The following is a 17,864-nucleotide window of genomic DNA, read 5'->3' as shown; positions in this document are numbered from 1 at the left end:
CATTAGGGGATCAAGGATTCTTGGGTCCAATAATATGACTTCCTATCTTTTATATGGAAGACCAAGGTTTAAATCTTGGTGTATTTTGATACTGTTGGAGGTTGGGAGGAGGAGGTTTGAGGTTTGTTGGGTCTCTTGATGAGTGACCCTATATGAGGACAACCTAGAGGAAATTCATCTTACTATGAATTCGCGAAAGCCGCAAAAAAAAGTACTCCCTTTAGTCTTTATTAGTTTATCCGTTTCTAAGAGAAACTATTATTTTATGTTAAAGTTGAATGTATGCATGATAGAAAGTTAGTGGTCTCATTTCAAAAATAGAAACAAAAGGAAGTGGGTAAACTAATAAGTGATATTCCAAAAAGAAATAGGGGTAAAAAGACGAGGTAAATATAACATTGGGGGAATTGGGGATCACTTTATCAAAACCCTTTGGTTCACTAATTTTAGGTATGAGGTATGGGTTTGGAATGAACAAAACCCATACCTAGTGTTTGTTTAAGTTATTTCTAAATTTTAAACTCATACCTCAAACCCATAAGGTATGGGGTTTAGAAACCCATGGGGGAGGTGGGTATGGCTCATACCTTACCTCTAGGTATAAAACAAAAGAAGATTTTTCATTCCTAAATGAAACCAAACACAAGGTATTAAGTATCAAGTTCCAAACCCATACCACCTTGGTTTCATTCTTGATTCCAAACTCATATCATAATATGAACCAAACGCCCCTAAATTCCCAAAAAGAAATATAAAACCCACGGTTTCTCTCTCTTCCACCACCACGCATCACCGCTCCGAACAGTGCTCGCCGCCAATCTTCGCTCCTCGCCGCTGCCACTCACCGTCCATCCAGCCGACAGCTGTCGCCTCTCTCTTTCCTTTTTCCTTTCTTTGTGCATTATTTTGGGTAACAAGTCTCAAACTTTATTTTCTGTAATTCAATTTAAGGTTAAATAAATATGAATTTCATTATTTCGAGTTTGATAAATTATATGTTAAAGGTTAATCATGTTTAAAGTTATGATCTTAAGTTTTTCAGATTTTATTTTAGACTTGAATTAATATTTGAAACATGATTAAAATAGAAAAAAATAGATACTTTTGTATAATGAAAAACATGAATTAATATGCGGTTGTTATTTTGTGTTTGATGAATTTATTTCATATTTTTAGGGATAATTTACATCTTCTTGTGACTATAAATCTATAATGGATGAGCCCTTACCCAAATAAAAAGGTGCTGTCATATTTGTTCTCGAAGACGCTTCTCTTTTTTTTTTTTTGGTGAACATGGTTTTCATTCATTAATTAGATAAAGTCAAACATATTACAATCCGAGAGTAATTGTTCCAAACAGTAACTAGGGGGGAGAGGGAAAATCCTAGTTACAATACTATTCCCATCCATGTTCCTACAATCTTTGGCCAGGAGATCCGCCACCTTGTTGTACTTCCTGCTACAATGCTTAAGCTGGATATCCGGTCGCTTAGTCATCCACTGCCTGCACATATTAATCAGATTTGAATAGAGGTCAGGTTGACCCCCTGTGAGTAGGTTAGTCGCATCCATACAGTCAGAATATACAATGGCCTTCGGGAGCTTGTGTTTTTCAATCAGAACAAGAGCCTCAAGAATTGCTAGAAGTTCCGCTTCAAGGGCATTTTTAGCAAATGTCTTCTTCCCAAACCCCCAAACCCAGTGACCACCATCCTTACGAATCACCCCCCCAATCCCAGCCACCTCCATATTCCCAACAAAAGAAACATCAACATGGATCATCAAGAAATCTTTAGAGTGGGCAAAAGGGAGTGGATCATTATTTAAAGAAACCGAACCTGTGGCAGCTAGAAACTCTTTCACCTTTTCTCTGGCCCTAAAGCAGATTACTCGAAAAGGCGACGGGTTTTGATTTTTGAAAACACATGTATTCCTATCCTTCCAAATTTCATGACACATATATGGAAAAAGAGACCCCCAAGGTAGGTCCCAGAACTTTTCGGTAGACTGCATATTCTCCTTAATCCAGCATCTAAAATATGTGTGGGTTCCAACGGGCATCCCCGTCCATCCCCACATATCCCTACTTTTGGTACACTCTCGTATAATGTGCGCACTATTTTCAAGGTGAGTTTGACATCTAGGACAAGTGTGACCATTGATCATACCTCTAATTGAGAGAAGGAGCCTATGGGGAATACGGTCGAGCCAAAGAAGCCACATAAAAAATCTAACTTTTGGTTCACAACACCCTTTCCAAATCCACGATAAATCTGGGTGTACGGAGGACTGGGTTACTTGAGCCCTGTAGGCCTTTTGGAGCATGAAACCTTTGTGATCGACAAAGTTCGGTATTAAGAGGTCAGGGGCCGCATTGTGAGGTGGCGGTATCGTGGTAAGGATTCGATTATACAGACGTGTCGGGAGGAGAAGAGACAGGGGGGAAAGGTCCCACTGGCCAAGGTTCACCACACTATGAACTTTCCTTGTGTCTTCCTCTGGAGTAAGAGGGCCCTGGACACATGTACGCAAAGGTCCAATCGACAACCAGTCATCATGCCAGAAGTCAATACTCCTACCATCCCCTAGATTCCAGGAACTATTTTCCTTGAGGAGATCCCACCCTTGACCAACACTTTTCCACACGACAGACCCATTCTGGAATTTTGTAACACGGTCTTTGTACATATATTTTGCTCTAATACACCTTTGGGCCAAGCTAGGTTGTCCTTGGGCTAATTTCCATCCTAATTTCGCCATGTATGCTCTATTCATGATTTTTTGGCATGTGATACCCAGACCCCCTTGGTTTTTTGCCAAAAAAGTGGTTTGCTTATTAACTAAATGGATCTTCTTCTTACCCCCCTCCTCACCCCACAGGAAGTTGTTGCATATCGAGTCAATATCCTGCAAGGTACTTGACGGGAGGAAAGTAGCCTGTATGTAGTAGGCCGGAATGGCTGATAGGGTTGAGGAAATAAGGGTCATCCTACCTGCTTTGGATAGGAACTTTGTTTTCCAGGTCGCAAGTCTGGTCCTGACCTTATCCACAATGAACTGGACCTGGTTACGGGAGGGGCGTTTATGGGAGATTGGAAGGCCTAGGTACATCCCCAAATCTTTAGATTCTTCTATGTTAAGAGTTTCAATGAAGAGCCTTTTGTGATCGTTAGCAGTGTTAGGGGAAAAAATGAGCTTGCTTTTAGCCTCATTAATTTTCTCACCCGAGTCCTCACAGAATCTCTCTAGAACTGTACGGACCGCAAACGTTGTGTCCTCATCAACCCTCCCAAATAAGAGAAGGTCATCTGCAAAGAGAAGGTGGGAGATGGGAACACGACCCCTCCCAACCCAGAAGGGGGTCCAGTTTTCGCTCATACAAGCTTCATTAATCCTACCCGCCAAAGCTTCCAGGCATATATTAAACAAGTAGGGTGACATGGGGTCCCCCTGTCTAAGGCCTCTGGAATGTTTAAATTCTTGTGATTTACGCCCGTTTATTAGAACACGAGATGAGGCATTGGTGATGCAGCTCATGATTAGGTCAATAGCGGAAGGGTCTAATTGAAGGTTATTAAGACAATCCCTAACAAAATCCCATTCAACTCGATCATAAGCCTTTTCAAGATCGATTTTTAGCGCAAACCATCCCCACTTTCCCTTCTTTTTATTCATGGAGTGTAACACTTCAGAAGCTACCACAAGATTCACGTCAGGCCCCCTACCCTTATATAATGTATTACACAAACTTATAGGCCTAAACTGCTTAACAGTATCGGGAGATTTTTGTTTAGGGATGAGACATATCAAGGCCTGACAAAGATCCTCCGGGATCCTACTTTGGTTAAACCACTCTTGAATATCTCTGCACACATCATTCCCTACAACATCCCACGTTTTTTTGGAAGAAAATTGGATGGAAACCATCTGGTCCAGGGGCCTTGAGGGGTTTCATGCTGAAAAGGGCTTCCTTAATTTCAAGGGGTGTTGGAACATACCCTACATTGCACACCACATGTGCCCCTTCTCTCAGATTTCTCAGACAGGCTAGTTTGTCCGTAGAATACAGGTCCTGATAAAAGGCTAGGATTAGGTCATGAATACCTTTCTGGTCAGTGATCTCATTTCCGACATTATCCCTCAACCTATTTATCCTAGACGCATTTCGTTTAATAATAACAATGAAAAAACCAGTGTTTCGATCCCCTTCCCCCACTCGTTCCTTTCGACTCTTAGATTTCCAAAGTACCTCCTCTTGGTCTAAGGTCTTAATCAAATCAGCCTGAATGTTCGATTCTAGGTCTTGGTGAAAAACAGACGTAGGGTTAGTTTGGAGATATACCTGGGTACCCTTCAACCTAGCTAAGAGGTGACGCTTTCTACGGTAAATGTTCCCTAACGTTACATGATTCCACTCAACGAGAATATCCTTAAACACAGTCAGACTTTCCTGGATTGACCTACATGGATACGGCCACTGAAGGAGAGCCCCCTCTCTAAACCTACTATCAAGAAGCCACATAGGTTCAAACCTAAACGGTTTTTCACCTTGGACAAAGGGATCATTTTCGAAATAGGACAGTGATCGGATGTGATTTTCGGTAGATGCCACAGGTTCGCATTAGGAAATAACTGGATCCACTCAGTATTCGCCCACCCTCTATCCAGTCTCTCGAAGATCGGTTTTCTCTTTCTTTTATTTGTCCAAGTATACTTGGGACCATTAAACCCTAAGTCAATGAGCTGGCATTTATCCATAGTAGAAGCAAATAAGTCCGCTTTCCGCCTAGAAATAGGTCGGCCCCCAGTTTTTCATTTTGATTGACAACATCATTAAAGTCTCCTATGACTAACCACGGTTTACCTAGATCCTGAGCAAAGTTCTCTAAATCATGCCATAGTTTTTGTCGAAAGTGAAATTTAGGACTAGCATAAACTGAAGTAAGCACAAAAGAGATGTTTGTAGAACGTACCTCGACCACGCCATACACTCCCTGAGCACCTTCTCCTATAACATGAAAATCTAGGATATGTGATTTCCACAACAGGAGGATGCCACCCACAAATCCATCCGGTTCAAGCAGATGCCAAGAATCGAAGCCCAAGTCAGCAATAATAGCGTCAGTCTTCTCACGCCCCACCCAAGTTTCCGCCAGGATGACCAAAGACAGATAATGATGCTGCATAAGAAGCCTAAAATTCGGCTTGAAGGAAGGCCTAGCCAACCCTCTAACATTCCAGAAAAGCACATTCATTCCTTTTCTCAGGGGCTTTTTTTCCAGGAGCATCTTTAAGAGCCCCTCCTTTCCTACCACCCACGGGTCGACTTCGGCTCCGGTTTGGGGGCATGTCCATGTTTTCCTGTGGGGCCAGAGAGTCACTTCGGCTTCTCGAGGGCTTCTTTGCCCTTTTCCCACGGCCCATGTTGTTGTGATCCCCAACTGCTTCATCGGAAGATGTGTTCTTGCAAGTAGTAGCGCATTGGAGTTGCTTTTTGCTATCATGCGCACGTCCCTCAATTTGACCGTTATGAGAGTTCGTACCATAGGTAGCAGGGGTATTGGATCCACCCAAGGTCCCAAACTTGCCAACAAGGCTCTTTCTTCGCTCTCTACTCCTACCTCTTTCTCTAGAAACCACTTCAGAAATATTTTCATGGTTTGGGGAAGGTGATCTGCGTCTAGCACTTGAGGGACATGAGCTGGACGGAACTCGGAGTTTGAGTACATCATGAGGTGATCATTTGACTCTGGGTTCAGTGCCGGGTTGGCTATTAGGGCCTTCACCTCTTTGAAAGTTAGTTCCGTGTAAAACTCGTTGGGATCCTCCATGCTGTCAGGCAGGTAGTACTCCACCTCGTCGAGATGGAGCTCCGGTTTGAGAGGCCGAACTGGGCGAGCGAACAGAACCGGGCTGCGTGGGCATGTCATCATGACACGGGGTTCTGGGGGTGAGTTGGGTGGTGACAAAGGCGGGGGTGGGGACCGAGATCCGGACAGATCGAGAAACTCGGGGTCGCATGGTCTCCACATTTTGAGAGGTGGGTGAACTGGTTTTTTCTCTTACAGATGATAAAATATGCAATGTAGTTTGGTTTGAAATTGGAGAAGGAATATGGGTATTATTTATAACGGATGGAATAGGAGGGGGGGTGGGATATCAGATGAATTACTGGAAATGAGCTGGGTCTTAGTACACTTAACTGGGTGATGGAGGTTGTCTGATTGGACCTGAGCTTGAGTTTGATCAGAAAGCAGCTCCTTTTTCCCCATTTTCGAAGCTGTGGTAGGGGAGGGTGGGATTTCTTCCTGCATAAACTGCGGTGCCGCATACTTATTTTCATTTTTTGGAAGATTTTCCAAATCTTCCTCAGCATTGGTAATGTGCGAATGAACAAGGGGAAAAGTCCCATCCATGCCTCCCTTTTCTCTCTCCTCATCATTACTTTTGCCACCTTCTTTCCTAGGTGTCCATCTAATTTTAGAAGGGGCCCTACCCATCTTTCCTTTCCCTAAGTCAACTTTCCTTTTATGTTTTTTATCCTTCACGTCAATCCATGCAGGATCCTTAGGCTTCTCCACTTTGGAGTGAACTCCCACTCCAATATTCATCCTTTCCGGCACCATGGCAGCAACCAATTTCATCTCAGGACATCCCTTTACATTGTGACCCACTTTCCGGCATTTATGGCACAACCAGGGGGAGTCGGAGTAGACAAGATCCTGACATGTCCCGCCAACCCACACCCGACCCGGAACGCAGGAGGAAGCGCGCATCAAAACACACACCGACGCAAACCTTTTCCGGTCCCCATCAAGTGAGTGAGCGTCGATTTTGATAATATTTCCTAAGGCATTACCTATGGAATACAAGATATCTTTTCGAAAAAATTCTAACGGTAATTCCGGCAAGCTGACCCATATGGGGTATTGGGATATGTTTGCGTTGGATGGCTTAAAACCCGGCTGCCATGTTTGAACCCATATGAGAGAACCCATTACGAACCATGGACCCTCTGCAAGGATTTTTGATTTTTCCTGGGTCGAACCACAGTTGAAGCTATAAAAACCTTTCCCCAAAGATATAAGATCAACACTTTTCTTCAAACTCCAAACCTTCTGTAATTCCTTCTTTAAGAAATCATGAGAAAATGACTTTCCCACTACTTTACATATTAAAGCTTCATTCCAAGGCTTAACAAGTTCCCGATATTTCTTCTCGGAGATAGGGATAAACACATCATCACCCTGACATTGCTGGGGCTGAACCTCTGCAAAAGGAACTTCCATCATTTCCACCGGAACAATCTCTGAGATTAGTTGCGGCACAAGCGCGGTCGAACACGCTATTTCTTTAAATGACCTTTGCGGGGAAGGGGAAGGGGAAGGGGAAGGGGAGGGGTGAGTAGACTCCGGCGACGACGGACGGCCGACATCCTTAGCATCTGCTTGAATACCGGAGATTTGCTTCGGGAGATTCTGGCTGGGCTCCTGACTTTTGGCCTTGAGGGCGGTGGGGGAAGTTTTTTCATGTGGTGTTTCGGGCAGGTTAGGGGGAGAGCTTTCTCTCTCCACTTTCTCTCTCATCTGACTTAAATTGAAGACGCTTCTCTGCATAAGGCCTTTGTTCGCAAGGTAATCCTATTATTACATCATTTACTTTTTCTTTATGTTTATCAATTTTGTTTCTGAAAATTTACGGGTAGTTGTTTAATATTGCCAGAAGCGTAAGATTTTGAGTTCCCATGAAGATTCCGGTTTTATAATCAAGCAAGGGAACAATCCCAATGATTTTCGCCCCCACATTTTTTATGAGGTGCCATTTTTATCTTCTTTTTTTTTGTTTTGTTTGTGTTAGTGGGGCATAAAATTGTTAATTAGACTACTCCCTCCGTCCCATAATATAGTGCTTGTCTCTTTTTTACTGATTTTGACTTTTGATATATTTAATTCCGTATTAATAAAAAATATAAAAAATTGATATTATGAAAGTAGACATTGTGACATTGAGACGAATCTAACAAGATCCCATATAAATACGTTTTTTATATATACAAATGCGAATATTCGGTCAAAAATTTTAAAATTTGACCCACCAAAAATGAAGTAGGCATTTTATTATGGGACGAAGGGAGTAGTATATTTTATTAATCAAAACCTATTCTTTTGGGATACTTGTCAAAGGGGATCTTTTGACTCTACGTGTCAGTCAATTAGCTTTCAATCTATTCAAGTTTTGATTTGTAAAGTTGGCATTGCCAATTCGAGGGATGCTTATTTTTTTGAACTCAGTTATGCGAAGAATGCATATAAAACGTTGCCTACTTCATTGTAATGTAATTATATGAAAAATAGGATGCCTAATTTTGTACTTTAGTGGTGGCCTGGCTATTTTGCAAATTGAAGTTGATATCATTTGATGTACAGGCACTTCGTGCAATTTTAGATAGCCCGCTAAATAAAGCTGGGATGGTTGGAGCTGTGTACGTGAAAACTGATTCTGGTGTTACTTTTGAAGTCAAGCCACATACTCGGATACCTAGAACATGCAAACGGTTTTGCGGTATTATGGGTAAATATGTTTGGAGACTGGAGTGGAAGATGTTCAAAGGGTTTTATAACAGTTTACTCTTTTTTGGCTGCTCATGTTGTCATAAAAATGAACTTATTAAAATATAACTTTGCACATTGATCTAATATGTGTGTGACTGGACTCGGGTTTGCTGGAAGTAAAATCTGATTGAAATTTTACAACTTTTCTGTTGATTTCGCGCTTTAATGCACTTCTCATCAACTTTAATGGTTGTATCACAAGTTCCTGTCAATTGATCCCTATCTTTGCTTTTCAAAGGATTGTCATTGTTCAATTTTAATTTGTAGGCCTTTTGCAATTATGTAGTTGAGCTATTGGAGAAGTCTTGTGTTCGTGCTAAGGATTCAGGAGAAGTTCTTATTCGAGTCCTTAAAGAACCTTTAGCACAGCATATGCCTGAAAATGCTCGAATTATTGGTGGGTTTATGTTTGTTTCATAATTTCATTTTCATTGTGACTCATTGACGCATAATCTTGGAGATTGTTTCAGTGACGAAAAGTTTTCTTCTTCTTCCAGGGCTATCCTATAGTTCAGAAAAGCTTGTCGATGTAGAAGATTATCTTTCTGCTATTCCAGATGATTCTGAGCTTGTCTTTGTGGTATTACTCATTGTCTTTTAATGTCTTGGCTTTGTGTCTACATTTTGCATCCTTTATTGTTCCATGTTTGTTAGTGCAAAATCAGTTCGTTGACCTTGCAAACAAGTCAATGGACACCCAAAAGTTTAGTATTGAATCTCTTGGGAGATTTAATCCCGGGGTTACTAGTTTTAATTGGAAAAAACCTTGCGAACGTACTCTATTGCAATTTAATTAATGATCAAACTACAACAAATTAATTTCAGGCGAAAAGCAATAAGTAAAGCAAACAATAATTGCAATAAATAAAGCAAACAATAATTAAACTTTTTAATTAAAGTATAGAATTTTCATACATGTCACAAATTTAAGGATGGATTTTACAACACATAAGGGATAAGCCAGTCTTAGACAAATTAAAGAGGAGATACGAAGGTTGTTACCTCTATAGTTCCTTGCTTCAATTGGAGAATTGGAGATCTAATGGCTCCATAACATAATCTATGAAACTAAACTATAACCTCATGGCTATGCTAACGCTAAGTTACACTAAGGAATTAAGAAATGTAGTTGTGATGGATTGTTCGTTTTTTTTGGCTTGATAATGATTTCTCTATTTATAGAGAATCATAATATTTAACTTCCGTGTATCTCACAGAGGGAAAATATTTGAATCATCTTTGATTCAAACCTTAACCGCTTTCTGGCGTTGAACAAATGTTGCCTTCTCACGCACGTTTGTTTTCATGTTGAACCACCCTTTGATAGTCTTCTTTTGATTGTTTTTCTTTTACTGCCTTTGACTTTCATCTCATGGTAGTTTTGATTTCTAATAGAGGATATTTTATATGCTTGTCATGTGTACACTTGCGACTTCAGGTGGGTACAATGGTCCACAGTAAAGTTAGCAAGGACTCGACTGATGACTATATTTCAGGTAATTTTTGTCATTAATTCCGGTGTCATTTTTATTGTTGTTTGTGCTTTAAGTTTGTTCATCTAAGACTGCAAATTTATCTGTATGAAAAGTGAAAAGGTCAAGTTAGTTCCGGCATGTACTAGTTAACACCTCTAAAGGACCAATGAAAATTGAAAAGTTTATGCCTGAAATGGCTATCGCGTAGTCAGAAATGGTTGAAGGGGTTATAACTTTGAAAAGTTTAGAGGTTTGCTTGGTTGCTTTATAGTACCTGATTTGTAGCTTGGATATTTTTTCGTCAAAGCGGTGTGAGTACAATTTCTCTAAGAATATGTCTTCTAATTGTTTTTCAATGTATATTTATCGGAAGTTTGGGGGCTTTTTTTTTTGTACGTGTGCGACTGGTAGTTCGTTGTGACAAGCCCTTTTGTGACCATTTTTGTTTGAGAGCTTGAGTGTAATAGTGAGCCAATTACGTGGAATTCCATCACCAATATACCACTCCTTTTCGGAATTTCAGTTGGTCGATCGAGACATTTAGCTGTGAAGTGCCGGTCTTTTTGCTGGAAGTCGTTTGTATTGCTCTTGTTCATTTTTGGAGTTCCTATGCATCTTGTTCATATAGTAGTAGAATGGTACTTTATTCTTGTTTGTGCATCAGTAGGATCAAATAGGAGACCTCCGAGCTTTCATTTTTTTTTGTTCCTTTGAATATGAGCTGCTAACAAGTATTTTATTTTCCTTCATTGAATACAATTATGCATATGCATTCACCTATAGAATTTTTTTTTAGAGTTGTATATTGAAAGTATTAGGGGTGCAGCACAAGTCGTATCAAATTTGCACCGGAGACAAATTTTGCTTTTATTGCGTGCATATGTTATTTTTTGTGGCTTTTCAGTTCATAACTCATTATGATGCTAGGTTTCATTAGTTTGTGTTCATAGTGCTTATAATGAGTTTGGTTTTTCAGTTTCTGGCTATCCACTCAGTGCAAAATACTGTCTTGGGTTAGTCTGTGAAGCATTGGAGCAGAAATGGAAACTTTTACAGGGCTAACTAGAGGCACATAATGTAGATGGAAGGTCGTCTGATAAACACCGTGCATTTTTGAACAGTTGAGTTAGGCAAGGAAAGCGTTAGTATTCTGTAGAGGATTTAATTATGTTAGTCATGGACTTATTTTGTAATTACAATAGCATCTTTAATTAGAAACTAGATGGTAAACAATAGGCGTTTAGCTTGGATTATGAAGGGCCTGTGCAAGATATCAAAAAATAGACCCTTGGAACACAATCTCAAAAAATAGAAAGACCAATTTTTATTAATCGAAAAAGAAGTCACTTTATATTGGAAAATCGAATTACAAAATCAACCTGATGAAAACACTCACGAGTCTCGATAAATAAGGTTCATCCCTTCAACTTTTCTTGAGGAGGGGTCTTTTATATTGAAAAAAAAAATTGTAATTAAACAATAGATGGATTGATTGTTAAAGTGGGAAATTAACGAAGCTGATTTTTAAAAATCGAAAATTATTTTTAAAGAATAAGGATAAAAAAATTTGAACTTGCGACTTATAATATGAGGTCCCTTCCTTACCTAGTAGCTTCTCTATGTATAGGATGGAAAATGGGAAAAATATTGACATATGGAGAGATCATTTATCGAGAGTGATGAGGTTGATGGCGTGAAGATTGTTGGAGATTTAATAGATTATGAAAAGATGGAGTGGAGAAGTGACTTAGTTGAGCAACATTTCAACACGAGAGATAAGAAATCTATTTATGTCATTACTCTTACCCTTCGGGGTGGAAGTGATGAATTTATGTGAGCATACTCTAAGGATGGAAAGTACACTGTTAAGACTGCATATATGATAGGAAATGAGGGAAACCTTGATGAGTTTCATGCTACTTGGGTGAACTTATGAAGAATGAAATTTTTTCTAGTGAGAACAGTGAGAATTGTGAGTATCACTAAAAATGACCAAGAAAATTAAAAATGATAAAAAGTATAAAATGATTAGAAAACAATAAATGTGCAAAATCCTAAAAGGAGCAAAAATGTAACATGACAAAAACGTAAAATAAGCATAAAAAAGCTAACTGAGCAAAAACGTAAATATGAGCAAAACGTAAAATGGGAAAAGTCGTCGTGAAATGAGCATAAAAATGTTAAATGAGCAAGAACACAAATATAAAATGAGTTAAAAAATTGTGAAATGAACAAAATTTTAGAAAAACGAGGAAGAATGAGTGGCTCTCACGGTTTTCAACATAAGGGTGGTTCTCATATAAACTTAAATCTCCTAAAGACTCGCCATTTCATGTGGCATGTGTGTACTAACACGCTTCCTGTGCGTGCTACCCTCAAGAGGTCCATCGAATAATCGCTGACGAAACCGTTTGATTTCACGCTCAATTCTCCGATGACGAACCGCATTGACATCTTTCTTTTGCCTCGTCACGAAAACTCTCGCCGAAAACTATCCGATTTCCTGATCTCCGGCGAAAATTGTCTCTCCTCATCGCGAAAACTCTCGTCGGAAACTCCTCCATTTAAGCCGTTCACTCGTCGGCTTCAGATCTGAAATATTTTTTTATTTATCCAGTCTATATATATGTTCATTTTTCGATTTTTTAGATTTTTCATTTGTATACAATCAGATCTTGATTTTCGATTTTGAGATATGTTTATAACATTTACATTTTTATTTTACGTAGGTAGATTAGTTTTATTTTAAAGGATCTAGTTAATTTTTTCTTTTTGTACTTTTTGATTTGTAATTACAATTTGTTTCTATGAAGTGATATATACTTTTATATTTAATCTTTTGTATATTTAGTTGTTTGTTGTTTTTTTCATCATTTATATTAGATTTGACTCTTGGTTTTTCTATTTTATAGTTTTTTATTTAAAATCATTCAACTTTGATGGCAAAATTTTAAAAAAAAAATCACTTGTACAGTACTTATTGTTACGATTTTGGAAAACAACCGCATCAACAGCTTGACATTTTTACGCTTTTGAGAGCCCGTTGCTGCGATTTTGAGCAGGAACAGTAGCAATAGGTTACGCTTTTGCGTCCTTAATTGTTGCGCGGCCAATACCGCCGCAATAGGCCACTTAATGACGCTGCAATTAGCATTTATTCTACTAGTGTAGCCAAATAGGGCTAAGTAACAATCAGTGCCACTTGGTATGTTTCAATGGTTTCCCAATGAAGGATAACCCGGTCGGCCAAGCGATACCCTCCGTGGAAGGTGATTCAGTCGGCTCTAATAACCCTTAATGCGGGGTGACCCGGTCGGCTAAATAGTTTCCCCAAGAAGAGGTGATCCGGTCGGCCAAGTAGCTCCCTCAAAGGGAGGTGACTCGGTCGGCTTCAACAACTTTTGAAGAAGAGGACACGGTCGACCAAGAAATCCCTTCAAAGGGAGGTGACCTAGTCGATACCATTAATAATCAAAGGAGAGTAACCCGTTTGGTCAAGTAGTCCCTCATGGGAGGTAACTCGGTCGGCCTAGGGGAATCCTGCGAGCCTCAGAGTGCTTGTACTGCCACAAATGCACTTCACTAGGTCAAATTGCAGTATTCCCACCTCCATGGTGTGGGGATAATTTTTTGATCTCAATAAAGGGCCAGCCCAATGCTTATGCCATGCCATCAGGAGTTACCAAACAGGTGACAAGATGGGCCCCACATGTGATTTGACCTAGCTCTTGGTTATCTAAGGATCCACATATGGGGCTGGAAGGGCTAATTGCGTGAAAGGCAACATAGCCATTGATCACCAGAAAGCCCATCCCATCAAGGTTGTCTTTTTCGGAATTCGCAATGCTATAAATACCAATTGTCTCATCCATGAACAAGTATTAAATTCTCACCTAACAAACTATAACATACCTCTCTAGACTTTTTCTCTCTATCTCAACTGACTTGAGCGTCGGAGGGGAGATCCTTGAACAACCCTCAGGATAGTCTAACATTGTCTTTCAGGTTTCCGACGTACCGAAAGATCAATTCAAGCAAACGTTCTTGGGGCTCACTCCTACTCGACACACTTCAGCAATCCTCAAAATCCAGACAGGAACACAATGCATTGACGTCATTCCTTCTGAAATATCCAAATCGTTAAATAATGCCAAACGAACTCGAACAACAAAGATGAATCTACAAATGGACATCCAAAAACAATATGAAAACGGTCTTACTCGTCAATAATGCACAAGCCAAACATGAGTCTTTACCATCATGCAATTCCAAAATACCTAGATGGTCCATAATAAGTTGATCTCGTTTATCATATTCTCACTAAGAGAACACAAATATCTAGTGTGTGCTCTTGCTCGAACCAACCAAACCCCATTCACCCAATTCGAATTAGTGTAAAAACTTCAAAAGTGTGAGTCTGTGACACCTTATTTAACTTTGTTGATTTTTAGATTAAATTTTTAGGAATGAAGATACTACAAACTACTTAATTGTTTCCTTGACATATATATACATTGAAATTTGATCTTCTTAGAAGATATGAGCAATGATTTGGTTGGCAAGAATGTAAAAAGTACAACCTCCTAAAAAGTTCTATATCGCACAAGTGAAGGAAGTTGCTTATCTAGTTCCCTAAATAGGAGGAAGAATTTCCTATAAAATAATTTTGGATTTTGCTATATATTGCCATATTGGTACTGTGTATCTCCTTGAATTTTAGTATAAAAGTATGAGATTTCCCTTCTCTTTCTTCTCCATTTCCCCATTCCCTCCTTTATCCCTTACCATTCTCCCTCGCTTCCTCCTCACCACTTTCATTCCCTCTCATCTCTCATCTCTCATCTCTGTTATCCCTTTGATTTTCTTCCATTTCCTCCATTGAAGGACCACAAGATCTCAATTTTCCCAACAAACTCATATTTTCCAGCGATTTCAAGTTCCTGATCCATCTTGTCATATCCCGCAAAAAATGCTAATGTAATTCATATCCCGCAAAAAATCCCGATCCATCTTTCCTTTCCATAGTAGTAAATTTATCAGGAATTCAAACTCTAATAGTGTGTTTCAGCACACGCCAGTTTAGACCTACCCAACAAATTGGGTATAATATTCTCTCAGCCGTTTTTCTCTCAAACCACACACTCCAGCGACACCCTAGCGGCGCTTGAGCCATAAGGGGTTCGACGACCGCCTGAGCCGCTTTGGCAAGGTGGCCGTCGAGCCCCTCCCTCCTTTTTTTCCTCTTCTATTTCTAGTTATCGGGTATTTGTGTTCGAAGTAGTTTTAGGTTGAAGGCGGTGTCCGTGTTCTGGTGTCTTTGCCTGTGTCGAGCGTCGCCGAACGTCGCGGTGTTCTTGTAGGCTGCGCCGCTGGCTTCTTTTCCTCCTTTCCTGGTTTGTTGCCTGTTTCCCTAGTTTTTCTTCACTCCCTTTCCCCTGCTTCCCTGGTTTCCGGTTGCTTCTAGGTTTAGGAGTCCCGTAGCGTCTAGTCTTCCCCTCCCCGTTCCCCCTGGTTTAGTTTAAGTATCCCCTCCCCATCCGCCGGTTCTCGATTGTCGAGAATTTTACGTTCCGAGTCCCCCCTTCCCCGCTCCCCTGTTCTAGTGTTAAGGTGGTTCGTCTTAGTGTCCCCCTCCCCATTCCCCTTGTTTAAGGATCGATTCCGTCGTAGTATCCCTTCCCCAATCCCTGCTTGTGTTCGTTCTCAGTTTGGTTAGGTTATCCAGGAAGCTTTCATAAGGTACATGTTGTTTTTGTAGGTAGGACAGTGTAATTCCAAGCGTGGTGTTATGCGACTTTTGGTTGTTTGGTTGGTTTGTTGCGTTTATGCTATTTGTTTTAGCTGTTGTTCAGGGTTATCCAGTCTCAACTATGCCTATGTAAAGGTTCGCGTGTTGGGTTCAACGAGAGGCGATTGTCAGTTTAACAGTGTTCTGGTTCGATCTTTTGGTTTAGAGATTGCTAGGTTGGATCTTAGGATCCGTAGTTTGGGTGAGGTTCTTAGTTGGAATTCACCCTCAGTTCATGTGTTGACTTTCGGAGTCATTACAGTTCAAAAATGCATCTTGTGGGAGGCCCTCCAATTTATTTTGGGGCAAGTTTCGACCTCCACTCATTTTGAGTTTCAGTCTCGTGAGACTGAACTCTGGAAACCCTATCAGAAGGGTCTGAAGTCACCAAAGGACGTGACTTCGTTCTTACTTCAATCAGTAGAATCCCAAGAAGCTATTTTTGTTCAAGGGCCTTGGGATTTATTGTCTAGAAGACATCGACATCTACTAGATGAGTTGCGGCAATCTATTTCTGCAGATCCTCTCGGTTTTATCTTTCAACAAGTTCCCTCTTATACCGGGTCTTTTTCAAGACATTCAACCCATCATTACCCACACTCGTTCGTGGCAAGTTTCCGTTGGACTAGATTTGTAATAGTTTGCTTTTGTTTAATAGAGTTTGTAAGAGCAAATGAAGCTCCTTTAGTTTTGTTTGCTTGTGTTATGTGTGGTAGTATTAGCCTTAGGTTGTAATTCCTTTCTTAAATTAATGCAAGTTTTCTTGATGTCAAAAAAAAAAAAAAAAAACACACTAATGTAATGTCTTGAACCTACAATCTGACATTTCGAACAACTTAGTACAGAGGTCACGCCAACCGATCAACGATTTAGGGTACAGGGGCAACCCCCCCTCAAACCTGCGATACATGAGGTTTAGTGTAACAATTTTTTTTGTTTAGTCTCTATTTCGACCAATTTTTTTAAATTTAATTAGATTACCTCGGACTAGAGTAAGTGAGTAAGACTTATAGGACATTGACTTGGAATTGCCCAAAAAACACTTAGGAGCCTACCATACACCCTTGGCCATAGGTTTAAGCTCCCATTGTACACGTTTAGGTAATTTCTCGGCAATTTCAAGTCATTATAGACCGAGGTGTTTTCCACGAAAAAAAACTACACTAAGCTTTTCAGGTGATATAAAGAGGTGGTCGGAATTGGGGTGTTAGCAACAAGGTGTCGAAAAACTTTGAAGTTGCGGGAAAATGTGAACTCGTTGGGAAATGTAAGTACTCTCGGAAAACTTTGTGAGAAGGAGGAATGAAATGGGGTGGAGGGGGAATGGAATGGGGGAATGAAGGAATGATAATAGTTTTCATAGAAGTGGGACCTTTATGTATTTAGGGCGTTAGTAAGAAAAACTAGGAAGATGTTTAATCGTTCAAATAATTTTTCATGGACACTGTAACTTCTTTGGGAGTCATAGTTCCCGCATCTAATCGAACGATCACTTATTACTTCATCCACTATTAAATAAATGACCCAGAGAGAAGTTGGCGGAATACTAGAGAGTCTAAAAATAGAAAGTTAGGACCATTTGTTCAACCAATTAAATTTGATACAAGATAAGTAGGTGAAACAATTAAATGATGACAAATATGTAATAAATGAAATTTATTTTTACCACTTAAATTGTATGTCACTTAATGTGACATTTCCCTAAAAGAAAAATGTGTCACTTTTTTAAAAAATAGAAAAAAGTGTTAAATAAAAGGAAAAATTGACGATAGAGGTCTCACATTTGGGTAATAATTTTTAAAAAGTCTGAACTATTGATTAACCTGTGTAGGTCCCAACTTTAGGAGTATTTACTTTTAGCGGGCCTTAGTGACTTGAAACTGGCTTAATAGGTCATAACTTATAAAACTTGGGTCACACCAGAAGGGTTAATTGAGGGAGGGAAGTAGGAATTACGTGAGATTTTAAAAAAAAATCGTCAGTATTAAG

At 39.8% G+C, this 17,864-nt stretch overlaps 2 protein-coding genes across 2 annotated transcripts; one reads left to right on the top strand and one right to left on the bottom strand.

Moving 5' to 3' along the window:
• Nucleotides 1-1,311: 1,311 nt before the first annotated feature.
• Nucleotides 1,312-2,061, bottom strand: LOC130591451 (uncharacterized). Its single transcript, XM_057394775.1, has one exon. It carries the CDS (start codon nucleotides 2,059-2,061, stop codon nucleotides 1,312-1,314), a length of 750 nt encoding a protein of 249 aa, XP_057250758.1.
• Nucleotides 2,062-2,485: 424 nt separating this feature from the next.
• Nucleotides 2,486-11,447, top strand: LOC109134972 (uncharacterized; the record flags this gene model as incomplete). The annotated part of the gene is made up of 8 exons (XM_057394774.1): nucleotides 2,486-2,611; nucleotides 7,599-7,634; nucleotides 7,723-7,815; nucleotides 8,427-8,571; nucleotides 8,899-9,009; nucleotides 9,110-9,192; nucleotides 10,051-10,108; nucleotides 11,064-11,447. Coding segments are annotated over 8 exons (738 nt in total), but the record flags the coding sequence as incomplete, so codon positions are not given.
• Between the last annotated feature and the right edge of the window lie 6,417 nt (nucleotides 11,448-17,864).

The sequence above is a fragment of the Beta vulgaris genome, chromosome 5 (genome assembly GCF_026745355.1).
Source record: "Beta vulgaris subsp. vulgaris cultivar EL10 chromosome 5, EL10.2, whole genome shotgun sequence".
Classification (NCBI taxonomy): Eukaryota; Viridiplantae; Streptophyta; class Magnoliopsida; order Caryophyllales; family Amaranthaceae; genus Beta; species Beta vulgaris.
This window is presented reverse-complemented; position numbering and strand designations above follow the sequence as displayed.